This window comes from Theropithecus gelada, chromosome 8 (assembly GCF_003255815.1).
Source record: "Theropithecus gelada isolate Dixy chromosome 8, Tgel_1.0, whole genome shotgun sequence".
NCBI classification, from domain to species: domain Eukaryota; kingdom Metazoa; phylum Chordata; class Mammalia; order Primates; family Cercopithecidae; genus Theropithecus; species Theropithecus gelada.
The window spans coordinates 27919465-27936051 of record NC_037676.1 but is presented as its reverse complement, the minus strand read 5'-3'; the positions used below and the strand labels follow the sequence as shown (position 1 = coordinate 27936051).

General features: G+C 40.2%; 1 protein-coding gene across 1 annotated transcript in view; it reads left to right on the top strand.

Moving 5' to 3' along the window:
* The window catches only part of KIF13B (kinesin family member 13B), a 194979-nt gene that overhangs the window by 59268 nt on the left and 119124 nt on the right, over positions 1–16587 (top strand). The window contains exons 3-5 of the mRNA XM_025394677.1: positions 7789–7801; positions 13114–13174; positions 15549–15641. Of these exons, the coding sequence (XP_025250462.1) occupies positions 7789–7801; positions 13114–13174; positions 15549–15641 (167 nt within the window). The remainder of the gene's footprint in view (positions 1–7788; positions 7802–13113; positions 13175–15548; positions 15642–16587) is intronic.

The window sequence follows — 16587 nt, the reverse complement described above, 5'->3', positions numbered from 1 at the left end:
GCCAGATTTAAACTTTTTTTTTTTTTTTCCTTTCTTTTAAATTTGTGTAGAGATGGGGATCTTGCAATGTTGGTCCTGAACTACTGGACGCAAGCAATCCTCCCACCTCAGCCTCCTGAGTAGCTGGACTATAGGCCCACACCACTGTACCTGGTTAGATTTAGGCTTTCTTATAGTGAAAGTGGACAATGAAATGAAACTTACTCTGCTGGTGTGTTTGACAGATGAGAAAAGACAAGTGATTTGCAAGTTACTGAGTTAATACTGAGTGTATTCTTTCAATTATGCTATCCCAGCATATGACAGTTTGAAATTATGGAATTTATACATCAGAGTCTTCATATTTCTAAAGTCCTGTGATTGTGAAATATACTAGTTGTGGTTCAGTGGCCATATTGCTTGGATATCCCTCTGTTCTCAACCAGTTGTTGTTTGTGTGGGTGGAAGATTCTAATAGAACGGGGTTGTCAAACTTTTTTCTTCTTTGAAAGTTTTCTCCAAGGACTGTAAATTACCGGTAGCTACCAACTGTCCTGAGATTGGACACAGGAAATGTCTAACTACTCTTTTCAAACAACCTGCCTTTTCTAGGTCCCCTCCCCTTCTACCTTCTGGGGTAATTGGCACCACTCAGTTTCAGTCTTTTCTTGTATTTTGTGGATGCATTTTCTGTCTTAATGTTATATGTTTCAGTTGTAAATATCTCCACGTTTCATTGAACATGGAAACATTGTTTTCTTTATTGTTTTGGGCATGATTTTAGAGACAGAGGATGGTGGTGGAAGTGGTTTTATTCTCCCCATAGTACTTTTTCAAGAGTAACATAGGATGTTTAGGAAAGATAGTATCTAGGGAACTCATGATTAAACTGAGAAATTTAATCATCATGAGTTTAATAAATGAATAAATGAAGTTTAATAACTGAATAGGAGTTAGCCTCTAGAGTCCAAGACAGAAATAGTCATGTATGAAAGCCCTGAGACTGAAAAATGGGTACCTGGGTCAGTCCCATGGGGGTGAAAGGAATACCAGTAAAAGATGTAGTTGGAGATAGAGGCAGGGGCCAGATCACCTGAACAGCTTAAGAAATATTTGCGGAATAAGCAAAAAGCCTTACATTCCCGTAAAGGAAGAACACTTTGTCTTTCAGAAGCTTACGGTCTAGCCGAGATGACATGTAAAAGTTTATTCTACCATGAGACAAACCGAGTGGTCCTACATAAGCAGTAGAAACAGTTTCGGCTTTATATAGGAATTGGGGAAGGAAATTAGTTTTGTATAGGTTCATATGGACGGATGTTTGAGGGAGATGAAATGTGATAAGAGCCTTTCTCTTGTGGGTGGGCCTTGAGCAAGCAGAGTTGCTAGGGGGAATGGTGTTATCTAAGTGTAGGTATATGGAGTACAGGGAAATGACGTAGCTGTGTTGGGGGAGATGACACCTGAGCCTCCAGTGGTCCACAGGTGGCACTGATAGGGATGTTGAAGGCTCACTGCTCCTTTTCTTATTGTCAGTGAAAAGAGTTGTACAGTGAATCCAAGGCAGCTTCACATTCCTTGTGCCAGTTCCCAGCAGATGCTTTCTGCTCTCCCCTTAGACATTCCACTACTAGGGGAACTGGCTGTCTCTTGAAACAGTGTTAATTATTCTTATACTAAAGAAATAACCCACTTCCTATAATCCCAGCAGTTTGGGAGGCTGAGGTAGGCAGATCATCTGAGGTCAGGAGTTCGAGACAGCCTGGCCAACATGGCGAAACCCTGCCTCTACTAAAAGTACAAAAATTAGCTGGGCATGACGGTGGGTGCCTGTAGTCCCAGCTACTCGGGAGGCTGAGGTGGAAGAATCGCTTGAACCCAGGAGGCAGAGGTTACAGTGAACCAAGATCTTGCCACTGCCCTCCAGCCTGGGCGACAGAGCAAGACTGCGTCTCAAAACAACAATAAAATAAAGAGATATCCCACTTCTGGCAGCTTTTCCCAGTAGATTTTACTGAATGCAGCCCTGGAAGTGACCTAAAACAAGTCAGCTCCCCTGCCAGGTATGAGTCCCCTCAGCTTCCAGGGTGGGCAGCCTGTCTTCTTCTCATCTTACCCACTCCAGGCATTTCCACTTCTTTCACTGGTAGAGTTTTCAAATCCCCCCGCTTCCTGAATGCTATTATTCTCCAGTCATACTCTATTTTATCAATGTTGCTGTTAGAATTTATCCTTCAAAAGTGGATGGAAAATTCTAGATATTGAGAACACAACGAACGGGCCTGTTTGTGATATTTGTACTTCTTACAGAGAGTTGGCTGGAGTAAGCAAATGTTGAGAAGCTTCCGTTGTGAGTGTGGTCACTTTCTAAATTTCAAGTCAGCTCAGCTTCATTCGCGTGTGGAAAGTACATTGGGGGAGGAGTGACAAAGAAAAAAGTCATGCTCATCACACAGATTGTTGTTTGGTTGCTGGTAGTGCCAGCTAAGTTCAAAAAAGCAACAGTATCATGACGTAGTATGGCTGTATTAGAATAAGCTCTTTGTGATGTATACATCTGTTATACACCGGGTTGGGGTGGGGTCTTGTTGAAATGGAGATTCCATATATTTCAGTTGTGAAGATTTCAGCAACTCAAACCTTTATAATTAAAAGAGGTGATGGGATTTGGATTCAGTATTTGATTTTGGTAGTTGATAACAGTAATTGATCTATAACTTTCCATTCTACTGACATTGTTCTGTGTTTTACACATATGTGATACTGTGTGGTTTACTTTTGGACACAATATCAAGTTTTTTGTGTGTCATGGACAGAAGTATTACAACATTTTCAGAGGTGATCAGTTTATAAAATTCTTCGTATTCTGGCATTCTAGAAATTACAGATATAATTTGATTTCTTTGTATGATGTGATTTGTTATTTCAATGAGAAGTGAGCACGAGCCCCCAAGCCAGATCAGTAAAAAGGAAGAAGTTAGTTTATTCATAAACTGTCTTTATCCCAGATATGCAGCCATATCGTTTGTTGTTTCCCAAGCTGTCTGCTCCCAAAAAAGCACATTCATCTATGATGATCTACCTGGGCTGGGGAGGTCTCCAGTAACTAAACAGTCACTATTTGGGAGATAATAGTTGTTGCAGGCAAGAATTACAAGTGGGTGCTAACATTCGCAGGTTGAAGTATGATGAGAAACAGAGTGTTTCCATAGTCTCAAAGTTTATCCCCCACATGATTCTTACTAGTTACAAAGGGAAAAATAGTAGTTTTACTGTGGGAAACCTCATAGATCCAGCCTTGACCAAGTGATCAGAATTAACATGATCAGTAATGGCAATGCACCACATATGCCTCATGGTATAATGCACCAAGGAGGGCGAATGTTACTTCTGTGGTAGGCTTGCGAAAATGCACAATCTGGATTTAGTCAGGAGGAAGTATTAAGTAAACCCAGATTGAGGGACATTCTACAAAATAAATGGCCAGTCCTGTTCAAGTGTCAAGGTCATGAGAGACAAACTGCCCCAGGTTGGAGGAGACATGACAAGTATATGTAACACAAGGTCTTGGACCAAAAAAAGGACATTAGTGGAGGTAGCTGGCAAAAATTTGGAGGAGGTTGTCTATAGGTTATTTAATAAACTGTGTTGATGGTTAATTTCTTGGTTTTGGTCATTGTGGCTGTGGTGTTATAAGAAACATTTGGTGGTTAACATTTGAGGAAGCTTGGAGAAGGGTGTACAGGATTTTTTTTGTACTATTTTTGGAGCTTTTTGTAAGCCTGAAAGTATTTCAAAATGAAGTTAAGCAACAACAACAACAAAAATAATTCAACTCAGCTGAGAAATTACAGCTTCAATGCTTGTACTTTGAGACATTTCTCTAGATTGGTCAGCAGCTGCTTTTGCTTCCTGAATCTCCACAGTGATCTGGATAGTTGAGATTTCTAATTAAGGGATCTTGGGATGAGTGAGACATGGCTGTATTGAATTGCAGCTACACTTTGACAAGGTTTTGTTTAATTAATTTACTTATTTATTTTTGTACAGGGTTGTAATTACATCTTTGGGTGTCCCATGCCTGTGCAGGTTATTTGAGCTTTGCTGTCGTACCTACCAGAATCCCTAGCGGCAAACTTAGCTCTGTAATTAATTTACTGGTTTGTTTCTGTTTTTATTATGATGTGAATTCAGGTTAGTCCCATGGATTCTTCTGCTATGTGTCATATGGTATTGAATTTCATAGTTGTTGTTTGTCTCTTAGGAAGAGTTGATATTTTTGGTATGAAAACATTTTATTTAAACTTGAAATATCACACAATATATATTTTTCCCCTCAGAAAAGACACTTTGGAGTTTCTATAAATAAAATGAATAGTAAATGTACTCTAGCATAAGCACCAAGTGCTAACCTTTTATTAGGTAATCATTAGAATGAGAGAAATTAATACATTGGGAAATGTTAGCAGGAGCAGTGGTTAATGTGTGATTCATAGATTGTTGAGAGTGTTTTGATCAGTGTGGGCAAGAACGTGGACTTTGGGAGTCAGAAGACCTAGTTTTGAATCCCAGATCCATCCTGCTTATTACAGGTTGAGTATCCCTTATCCAAAATGCTTGGGAAGTGTTTTGGATTTTGATTTTTTTTTTTTTTTGAAATATTTGCATTATACTTAGGTAATGAGCATTTCCTTTGAACATGACCTTTTGAGCATCATGTTAGTGCTCAAAATGTTTCAGATTTTTGGACCATTTCATGTTTTGGATTTTCAGATCAGGGATGTTCAGCCTGTAGTATGTGCTAGACGGGTTGACTTTTCTGAGCCTTATTTCTTGCATCTGTAAAACTGGACTCCTAATAGTATCTTGCAGAGTTATCGTGAGAATGGAGTCATGTAGCATGTAGTGCACCTGGCCTAAAGTGGGGCCTTTCATCCATGTTGAATTCTCTTCTTACCTCCCTCTAGGTTTATAGCAAAGCCACCTGCAATTGATGAGAAACTGCTTTGCTTATAATGACAATGAAAAGATGATAGCATGTCAGTAACCTCTCTAGCATTTCAGAAGTCTTTTTTTTTTTTTTTAATTTTCAAAAACTTTTTTTGTATTTAAAAAAATTTTTTTTTATTTTGATAGCTTTTGGGTACAAGTGGTTTTTGGTTACATGGATGAGTTATACAACAGGGACTTCGGAGATTTTAGTGTACCCCTCACCTAAGTAGTGTACATTGTACCCAATATGTAATCTTTTTATCCTTCACCCCTCCCACTCCCCCTCTTCTGAGTCTCCAAAGTTCATTATATCACTCTGTATGCCTCTGCATGCTCATAGCTTAACTCCCACTTATTGGTAAGAACATGCAATATTTGGTTTTTCATTCCTGGATTACTTCATTTAGAATAGTGGCCTCCAGCTCCATCCAAGGTGCTGCAAAATACAAGAATTCATTCCTTTATACAACTGAGTAGTAGTCTATGGCATATATATACCACATTTTCTTTACCCACTCATTGGTCAGTGGGCACTTAGGTTGGTTCCAGGTCTTTGCAATCTGGAATTGTGTTAGAATAAATGTACGTATGCATGTGTCTTTTTCACATAGTGAGTTACTTTCCTTTGGGTGCATACCCATAGTGGGATTGCTGGATCAAATGGTTGATCTACTTTTAGCTCCTTAAGAAATCTCTGCCTGGGTGCCGTGGCTCACACCTGTAATCCCAGCACTTTGGGAGGCTGAGGCAGGCGGATCACTTGAGGTCAGGAGTTCAAGACCAGCCTGGCCAACATGGTGAAACCCCATCTCTACTAAAAATACAAAAAATTAGCTGATGTGGTGGTATGGCCCTGTAATCCCAGCTACTTGGGAGGTTGAGGCTGGAGAATCACTTGAACAAGGTTGCAGTGAGCCAAGAATGCGCCACTGTACTCCAGCCTGGGCCACAAGAGTGAAAACTCTGTCTTTAAAAAAAAAAACAAAAAACCCACAAAAAACCCCTGCATACTATTTTCCATAGAGGTTGTACTAATTTAAATATCTGCCAGTAGTGTATAAGCATTTCAGAAGTCTTTTTGTCAGGAAGTTCTTCCACATCTGTTATTCCAGAGAAATTATTTTCTTTTATGTATTAGCCATGTTGGATATTACTCCAAAATCTCTTAAACAGGTATCACTCATTTGCTAGACTTTCTGTGGTGTTTTAATGTTCTTGTCTGAAATCATTTGATACAAATAAGTATTAAATTTCTTTTGGAAGAAAATCTTAGAAGACAAAGCAACAAAGAGATGGTCGAAGACAATTGGAAACAAACATTTTCATGTACAGTTTCCTTTCAGATTTCAGGCCCTGAAAGTTGAGTTTTGATCCTCTGAGAAGGGCCAATTATTATTGTTCCTATTTTATTCCAGTTTCAAAAGTACTTTCCTTTATTCTTAAAATTGTCTGATTTCAGTATTGCCCTGTTATTATGTAAGTGAACATCATTGTTTTTAGGAAGTTTAGAAAAGCTTGTCTGACCTGCCTTAGTTTGTTGTGTTGTTGTTCTGTTTTGTTTTAGGCTTTTAGCAGCCTGAAGCCGTGGTCTTTAGTTTCTATCTCTAGTGATAAGCGGAAAAGAGGGATGAGGAAGGGGCTTTACTGGCCCAACCGGAAACAGAAACCAGGAACCCATGACTGTTTTCTCTGTTTCGGACACCCGGATAGTTAAAAGAGGCATGTCTGCAACTTAGCCTCAAATGGTTCAGAAAAAAAAAATATGTATATTATATATATATGTGTGTGTGTGTGTGTGTGTATGTGTATTTATTCATATAAATCCTGGGGGGAAAGGGAAGGAGAAGGAGAAAAGCAGTCATGACAGTGTTAACAATTGCAGGGGAAGGTCTATGGGCGTTCTTTGTACTTTTTACCACTTTTCTGTAAGTTTGAAACTATCTCAGGATTACATTGGTTGTATACATTGAGTTATTTTCCTGTCCCCTGATGAGATGTCAGTAAGTGGCAGTTTCAGTGGGAGGAAGGTGGGAGGTTAGAAGTGCTTATGTGTGCAGAGAGGAATAAGTAGTGAGTAATTCAGTAAGTACAGGTTGAGCATCTCACATAGAAAATCCAAAATGCTCCAGAATTTGGAACTTTTTGAGTACCCATGTGACACTCAAACAGAATGCTCATTGGAGCATTTTGGAGTTTGGATTTTCCGATTTGGGATGCGCAACTGTTAAGCATAATGCAAGTCTTCCCAAATTCAGAAAAAATATGAAACCCAAAACACTTCAGGCATTTTGGATGAGGGATACTCAGCTGGGTTAACTCACTGGCAAGAAATTAGTGGTTTCTTTAATTTCGCCTTTTTTCCTTGGCCAGAATAGAATTCATTGTTTTGTAGAAGAGCCTGAACAGATAAGAGAGTATCTGTTGCTTTTTCAAAGCGGAGAAGGCTACTTGGACCTGAAACCAGATGATAAAAAAGTAAAAGATTAAAAAAATATATATTTATAAGGCATACACAAAGATAAAAGCTAAATCTATAAGGCAGAAATATTAGGACTGTTGCAATTATCTGTGCTCAGTCCTCCTTCTACCAGAGAGACACAAGTTGTCTATGATTAGCAGCCTATCTTACTAGCTTATAGACATTCATTTATCCTTTAAATTACTATGTGGCTTCAAAGGTAGTATTTTATATTCTTACTGTGAATTTACATAATGTTTATTATTTTACCCTTCAAAAAAAGTCTTCTAAACTAATTTTTGTTTGTTTGTTTTAACTTTTCTTTCATGTCAATGACGACATCTGTTTTGGGAGCTCAGGGGCCAGACGAAGGTAAGAGATTTGGTTTGTTACGTGATGCTTGTAAAGATCTTATGTGCATATTGTTGAACTCTTAGAATTTTTCTTCTCAAAAAGGAAAATATTTTCTGTCATCTTATACAAGTAATGCAAGCTGTCAGCCTACTCAGAAATCTGAAGCCATTTATTGGCATGGGAAGGGCCGGAGGTTTATGGAAAAGCTGTATTTGCACTTTGACCACTTCTGGCTGGTCTCCTAGCAGCTACAACACAGATTCCTTTTGTGCCATAGATTGGCTCAAGACTGGTAGTTCCAAACTGTGGTCAAAGCTGACTCATCCTCCCTGCTCCCGAGACAGCTAGGGATGCATTCCCAGCCAACAGAAACCTGCGTGGCCTCAAGCTGCCTCCATAGATTGGCTCAAGACTGGTAGTTCCAAACTGTGGTCAAAACCGACTCATCCTCCCTGCTCCCAAGACAGCTGGGGTTGCATTCCCCGCCAACAGAAGCCTGTGCAGCCGCAGCCGCCTCAAGGGAACATGCTTTCGCCTCTGTCTTTTAGGGAATGTGGAGCCCTGCTTGAAGTGAGCACAAAGACTGTTTCTTATCTGACCATGAAGTTACTTGGAACTTCCAGGAAACTTAGATTTCTATCTCCATTCTTGGGGTTTTGTTTTTCCTTTAGAGCCCGTGGCTGAATTGTAATTCAGTTCTCTATTATTGCTAAAATGTGTATTATAGACATGGCTGTTTGGGACTCTGACTTTTTAAGATCTTTTATTTATTAAATTTTTTCCCCCTAACCACAGGGACTGAATGACAAACAAAGTCACCCTGTCAGTATAAAACATTATTAAGAAAAAGTTGAATAGGGCGCTGGTTTCTTTATATATGTAAACTTTCTCTCATCTTTTCTACTGAAAATGTGTTGGATTATTTTTGTTTTCTTATTTTTATGTATTTTTTTGAGATGGAGTCTCGCTCTGTCACTCAGGCTGGAGTGCAGTGGCGTGATCTCGGCCCACTGCAACCTTTGCCTCCCGGGTTCAAGTGATTCTCCTGCCTCAGCCTTCTGAGTAGCTGGGATTACAGGTGCCCACCACCACACATGGCTGGTTTTTATATTTTTGGTAAAGATGGGGTTTCACCATGTTGGCCAGCCTGGTCTTCAAATCCTGACCTCAAATGATCCACCCGCCTCGGCCTCCCAAAGTGCTGGGATTAAGGCGTGAGTGGTCGTGCCCAGCTGTTTTTTAATTTTTATTGGTGCAGAGGCTGGAGGTTGCATTGAAGATATGAAGGAACCATTGCCTGGTTATTTAAAAATTGTTCATATTTTATTTAATTCAGTTGCATGTTTAGAGAAAATGTGTTGACTTAAAACACATGGGAGGTTAAACACCTCAGAGGTCACCTCTGGGGAGAGGTGTACTTGTTGAACAGGGAGACCTTGATTTTTCCTGTATGCTTCTATGTTATTCGAATTTGTTACAGTGTTTACTTGGAAAGAAAAGGCTTGTCCACTTTATGAAATCATTGCCTGGAAGATACCTATAATAATTTATGAAGTTGCTAAGCCTTGAAGAGGATGATTGAGTGCTGGAGTAAATAAAAAGTGTTTATTAGTCCCCAACTTTGTGCCAGGCTTTGGCACTTTCATATTGGGGAATAGAGCTAGGCTAGCCTAGTGGTGCAGAGGAGGGACCTTGGATCCAGACTGTGGGCTGGAATCCCAGCACCCCAACCTGCTAGCTGCAAGGCGCTTACCTTCTTTGTTCCTCAGGTTCCTTTGAACAATGTTGAGCACACAGGCTTAGCTCCGGTATGGTTGCTTCAGTGATAGCCTCTCAACTCAAATTGGGAATAAGAAATGTCACTGTTAAATCCCTAAAAGAAAGACAAGTAAAAAAAAAACCCAATAATAATGGAGAGGAGAGTGCCATTTAGAACCTATCTCTGGTAAATATACAGTTGGCCTTCTGTATCTGCAGGTTTCACGTCTGTGGTTCAACCAACCGCGGGTTGAAAATAGTTTTTAAAAAACTACGAAAAATAATACAACAATAAAAGTCAAAATTTAGGGCCAGGCACTGTGGCTCATGCCTGTAATCCTAGCACTTTGGGAGGCCGAGGTGGGCGGATCACAAGGCCAGGGGATAAAGACCATCCCTGCTAAGATGTACCTGCAAACTAACATGCACACCATCATCAGTGAAACACTGTCTCTACTAAAAATACAAAAAAAAAAAAAAAAAGGCCGGGCATGGTGGCGGGCGCCTGTAGTCCCATCTACTCGAGAGGCTGAGGCAGTAGAATGGTGTGAACCCAGGAGGTGGAGCTTGCAGTGAGCCGAGATGGCACCACTGCACTCAGCCTGGGTGACAGAGCGAGACTCCATCTCAAAAAAAAAAAAAAAAAGTAAAAATTTCAAAAGCAGCACAGCATAACAACTATTTACATACATCTACATTGTCTTAGGTGTTTTCAGTAATCGAGAGATGATTTGAAGTAGATGGGAGGATATTTGTATGTTATATGCAAATGCTACAGTATTTTATACAAGGACTTACACATCCATGCATTTTGGTATTCATAGGAGGTCCTGGAAGCAGTCCCCCTCATGATACTAAGGGACAACTGTATACACATGTGGAGATGGGGCTTTTGAAGTGAGAACTAAGCTTACAAGAATCAGGATGGTTTCTACTTAGCCTTATTAAGAACAGAATTAATTAAATAAAATTATGGAGATAAGCGTGGAAAGCTAGGGCAGGAGAAACTTCGTTTGAGCTCCACGTTTTATTTAATCCTACTCTGCTGTAATGATTCTCACTATGGTTGACACCTGGAGTTTGCAAGGTAGTTCCTCCCAGTTTGATGCCCAGTCCTTTGGGGCCATCTTCCATCTTCCTCCTTTTGCTCCTCTCTGTTTGAAAATGGCTTAGTGAGCCACCGCTGCTGATAGATAATACATTTTAGCTTTGGAAAAACATGGAGGGTGAGCAGTGTGTAACACAGCACTGCAGCTGGATGACATCTTCTGGGCCCAAGGGCTCTTGGGAGCTGTTACCCACTGGGGGTCTGCTTTCACTTCCTGGCCTCGCTTCCTCCTCACTACCCCATTCCAGGGAACAGGTGTCTCCCCTGCCTGCTGTTTCACACAGAGACGCAGGTGTGCTGATCCTCACCTGTCCAGAGGTGCTGAGTCAATTGTCCTCTTGGTTGCTGCCAGGGTGTTCTCCCTGCCCCTTTAGTTGCCCTCCTGGTGCCTCCCAGAACTGCTCACTGGCTTTGCAGCCTGTGTTCTCCCTGCAGGCCCCCACCCTTACCCCCATCAGTTTCATCGGAACTATTTTTTCAGGAGTTTCTCAATTCTGATCCAGGCACAAGCAAGCACTCTTGGTTTCAAAAACTTGTTCTTTTTCCCCCTTCTCTCCCTTTTTGGCATTTTCCCCACTTCCCTTACCCCCTGTCATTTTGAGTTAATTTTAGCTGGGTGATGGATATCAGTATGCATTCTTAATTTACCATCTTAACCTAATTTTCTTTCTTAAAGAAATTAACCTTTAAACTTCTGGTCCAAATAATCTTGAGAGTTTACACATAAACCTTTTCCTGCCAACACCAAAATTATAGCAGGGATAGATAAAATATTTTAAAATGTGAAAATCATGTCATCATACTCAAAAACAACATATTTAGACCGGGCATGGTGGCTCACAGCTGTAATCTCAGTACTTGGGAGGCTGAGGCTGGAGGATTGCTTGAAGCCAGGAGTCTGAGACCAGCCTGGGCAATATAGTGAGACCCATCTCTACCCAAAATTAGAAAAATACAACAACAACATATATAACTTCAAGGACCAGCAGTAAGCAAGGGCTGAAGTGACATATTTTGAGGGCTTTGGAATCAGACCAGGTGCCTGGAGGTGATTGGAAGTTCAACTCTTGCCAACTCATGGGGGCACTGGTGTATGGTTGGGGACTGGAGCCAAGCTCACCATGTGAAAACTGATTTGGGTGAGCCTTCTCTGTGAGTGCGGGCTTACAATCAGTTTTTGGCCACCAACACTGAGCTAATGTCTGTGTTAATAGGAAGGGATAGAGACATTGGGCCTTGAGAAGACCAAAATCTGGGCTTCGGTAATGGAAATGACAACATATGGCCGGGCGCGGTGGCTCAAGCCTGTAATCCCAGCACTTTGGGAGGCCGAGACGGGCGGATCATGAGATCAGGAGATCGAGACCATCTTGGCTAACACAGTGAAACCCCGTCTCTACTAAAAAATACAAAAAACTAGCCGGGCGAGGTGGCGGGCGCCTGTAGTCCCAGCCACTCGGGAGGCTGAGGCAGGAGAATGGCGCAAACCCGGGAGGCGGAGCTTGCAGTGAGCTGAGATCCGGCCACTGCACTCCAGCCTGGGCGACAGCACGAGACTCCGTCTCAAAAAAAAAAAAAAAAAAAAAATTCTAAAAAAAAAAAAAAAAAAAATCTTTAAGGAGGGAAAATCACAAAACACGAATAAGTAGATTTGAAACTGTCAGAAATTGAAAAAGTGAAAGATGCAGCCAGTGAAAAACTTGCTTTGCTTCGTTGGTTTAAAGAAAAAGAAATAATTAGTGAAAAGAAGCTTTTCAAACAATGCAAAAGAACTATGTGATATTCTAGAAAGTGGTGATAAGGCGAAAGATCAAAACAGATTATCTGTAAGATCCCAGCAAGTAGCATTTTAATACAGATTGTGCCTGCTTTTTATGCATATAGTTTTTTTGTACAAATATAGAATCATACTCTGGACTTTTATAACTTTTTCGTTAACATAAATTTTTTTTAAAATCAGTAAGTCTTCTATACCCTCAAATCTATACTTGTGCATGGGCGTGTCATAATTTATTTAAGCATTCTGCTATTTTAAGCTATTTTGGACATGCTGTAGTGAGCATCTTTAAATGTTATTTAAAAATATCTTTGACTACAAAAATAAAAATATTGAAAACATATAAAAACATAAAACAAAGATTACTAATTTCGTTGCAAAAAAATAAACTTTGTAGGTGTAACTGTGTGTGTGACTATAGGTGCATGTGTGTGTGCAATAGCCATTTTATTACACATTTTGTTTTGTAACCTCTTTTGTTACTTTGTGAATAGTTTTCTGTGTAAAATATAGAGTCATATCACCTATAGGGTGTTTAGTTCTCATTGTAAGCCTCTACATACATAATTAATTCCCATTGTATGACAATAAGTTGTTGTATTTCACTGTTATGAACAGTTCTATCAGTTATGGTTTGTAAGTAATGTTAAGGTTTTCTTAATACACACTTATGTTCACTTTCAACAGGTGTTTGCTTATGATCATTGTTTCTGGTCTATGGATGAATCTGTCAAAGAAAAGTATGCAGGTAATAGAATCCAGCATCCTGTCAGCTACTGATCATATAGAAGAGGTGTTCAGTATTTTTTCCTTTACACGATTGCTTGGCAAACCCCCCAAACTATGTGTTTCATCTGCTGTCACATCGCAATAACAATCATCAACACAGAAGATGACTTTGTGTGACCAAACATGGGGGTGGTTTTCCCTGCACCCCAAGCAGCAGACATTGGCTGAGCGTCCTCGAATTCAGTTCCGATGCTGTCTACCTGGGGATGGAGTCAGATCCACAGACTGAGGGCTCAGTCCCACAAGACCGCTCCTTCCTTCCCACCAGCGCAGGTCCAGTCCTCTAGAACTTCTGACCTACTGGCTTCCAGTTAGGGTTCCCACAACCTCCTCTTCTGGTTTGATTAATTTGCTAGAGCAGCTCGCAGAACTCAGGGAAACACTCATGTTTAGGGGTTTATTACAAGGGATTTTCTTTAAAGGACACAGGTAAACAGCTAGATGAAGAGATACAGAGGGTGAGGTCTGGAAGGGTCCCAAGTGCCGGAGCTTCTGTCCCCGTGGAGGTGGTGTGGCACCTTCTCGGTGTGTTGGATGAGTTCTTCCTGTTGGGCCTTGTGTGTTCAGCAATCCAGAAGCTCTCTGAACCCTGTCCTTTTAGGTTTTTATGGAGACTTCCTTACATAGGCATGATGGTCAGCTGATTAGAAATGTGATTAGACATAAAGCGCATGATCTGAACACAGTGTGTCCTGTCTGTTCAACTTTTCTTGGCCATTGTGTGTAGCATTCCTTCCTCTAGGATATGAGGCAGGACCTGTGGAATGAGAAGCTCTAGACCCACAATCAGAGGAGAATCTTGCCTCGGGCAGGTAGAAGGAGGGTAGGAGATCAGATCGTTTCCTGAGGCCTAAAGTGCCCCAGCAATGTAAAAGACTGCAACAAGGGTTAATGAGCCAGGAACTGTGGATGGTAACCTATATCTGTATATTTACCATAGGATATATATGAGTACCATAGCATTATTTTGCATAACTTTAGAAAGTACAGACAACACCCTCCCGTGTTTGCTATTAGAGTTTTTAATGTTGATTGGAAAATGGGAGACTCACGATGTGCCATTCTTGGTATATGTTGATGAAATTACATGACTAGTGCACACAGTGGCTATTCCACACTCACAATCCCCACCTCTTACATGAGGCTGGGAGCGCAAGGTTGCTCCTTAGATTGCCCTGGAGGCCTGAGATTGGGCGGGAGAGACAGGAAGGCATACTGAAAGAAGGGGAGCACCAGCCAAGGAGAAAAGGATCCCTAGGCCCACCTCACCTGTCAGAGCTTCAGTTTTCTCTCTTTGATGAAGAGGAAGATACCATATTCTCTCTAAATTTTCTTTTGGCTCTGGAAGTCTGTTACTCTATTCTAAATGATGACTGTCTCAAGCCCCATCTCACCACAAGTTTAGGGCTACAGAGACAGCCTTTGATTGCCTTTATTCCTAACTGCTTTTGTCACCTGTTTTTAAACAATCTCTTTTAAATATTAAGCATCATATTGTTTTGGCTTCTGTTATGAGAAAGATGAATATTATGGCTGTTTGGAAGTTAAGATTCATTTGGTCTAGGTGGCCCAATATCAGAAGTATAAATTAACTGATATTTAAAAAAAAAAAAAAAAAAAAAAAAAGGAAGAGACATAATGGAATACCCTTGCCATAACATAAAAGCATCCAGTTCTTCCATATGGTATTGAGACTAAGTGAGGTAGGGTGACTTGTCAGATTCACATTCGATTACTGACTATTGACATATCTCATTTGGCCTGTGGGGGGAAATGACATATCTCATTTATCTCCATGGACATAAACTTGACTCTGTGGTTTATGTCCATGATGAAAACTGGGGGAAATTTCCAGGCTCTGACTCCCTGTCCTAACTGGTATGTATTATAGATCCTGTAATTAGAAATTGTCACTGAGGGAAAGGAGAGGGGGTTGATATATATGATTGTTCTAAACTCTGGTACCCACTGAATAAAAGCATTGGCTGAGTGGTAAATAGTTAAATCCAGGTACACCTGGGTTCCAAGTATAAATTTCAGATATTTATAATCATTGATTATAAAGTGGGCAGCTCATTGGCTCTGCATTGCAGGGGATTCTTAGTAGTGTTTATTTGTTCAAGTATGTAGTACAGGGAGCTGATTTTCCCTCATGTGCTAACTAGAAATAACCTGGAAGGCATAAGCCTTTGGGAACATTCATCAAATTTAAAAATCTTGTTTGGAGATAGATAAGCACATTATACGTTTTTGAGATTTTTGTTTTTGTTTTATGAATTGTTCATATGTAGTTTTGGCTTAAAATGTCTTTTCTCTTATTCTCTCTCTCTCAGGTCAAGATATTGTTTTCAAGTGCCTTGGGGAGAATATCCTGCAGAATGCTTTTGATGGCTACAATGCGTGTATCTTTGCCTATGGACAGACTGGTAATGTTAAATAACATGGAATCACATAAGCATCAATGAAGGAGAAAGTAGAACTGTGTGTATTTTACTGAATAACATTGCTGATTTATTCCTTGTTATTTTTGCTTTCAGAAAGTATTGTAGATGTTGAAAGTAGTCAATAACATTATTTTAGAATGAATGTGATAAAATTAGGATTGGGATCTTTTATCTTTACTGATTTTTCTCACAAGGCACTAGCAGGGTTGTTTTTAAAAAAAATACAGAGCTATGACCGTTGAACATATTACTAGCCATACCTATAGATCATGCTTTTTTAAGGCTTTCAGAATCTTAACAGAGAAAATACCAAAAAGAATGTACTTCTTAATGTCTCTCCAGTAATAACTAATAAGCTTTTTGGCTTTTACATCTCTGTGGTCAAGAAAAGAAAATCTATTTGAAGTGAACTTGTTACTTTTATAAGAGTAAAGCGTACAGCTTGTCCAACTAGAAATGTTCTCACCGAAGAATGTGTCAGATGTTTTCAAGAAGCCTCGTGTCGTGTTGAAAGGGCAGAAAGCTGGGGTCAAGTGGCGACAGCTCCAGTGCTGCTCCTGCAGCTGGCCAGTGGAGAGACCTGGGCAGTTACTTAACCTCTCTGCCCTTTAGTGTCCTTACCTGGAAAGGCTGATGATCATAGACCTTCTTGTAGGGTTGTCATAACGAGTTCCCATGTGCAGACTTTTTACAGAAGTCCTGGTACTTAGGAAATGTGGCACATTAGCTTTAGGTATTGTGATAACAATAAAATGTTGCGTGACAAAACCAGCAACTTGTAGGTTAAAAGCATGTTTGCAAAAACACTGGTACTAAAAACGGAATTATACTTAAGTGTCGGTAGTTACTTGTTTTTGGACAGTAGGACTATGGTAATTTTAAGTTTTTTCTTTCTATTTTCCTATGTTTTCTAAATTTTATTTAATAT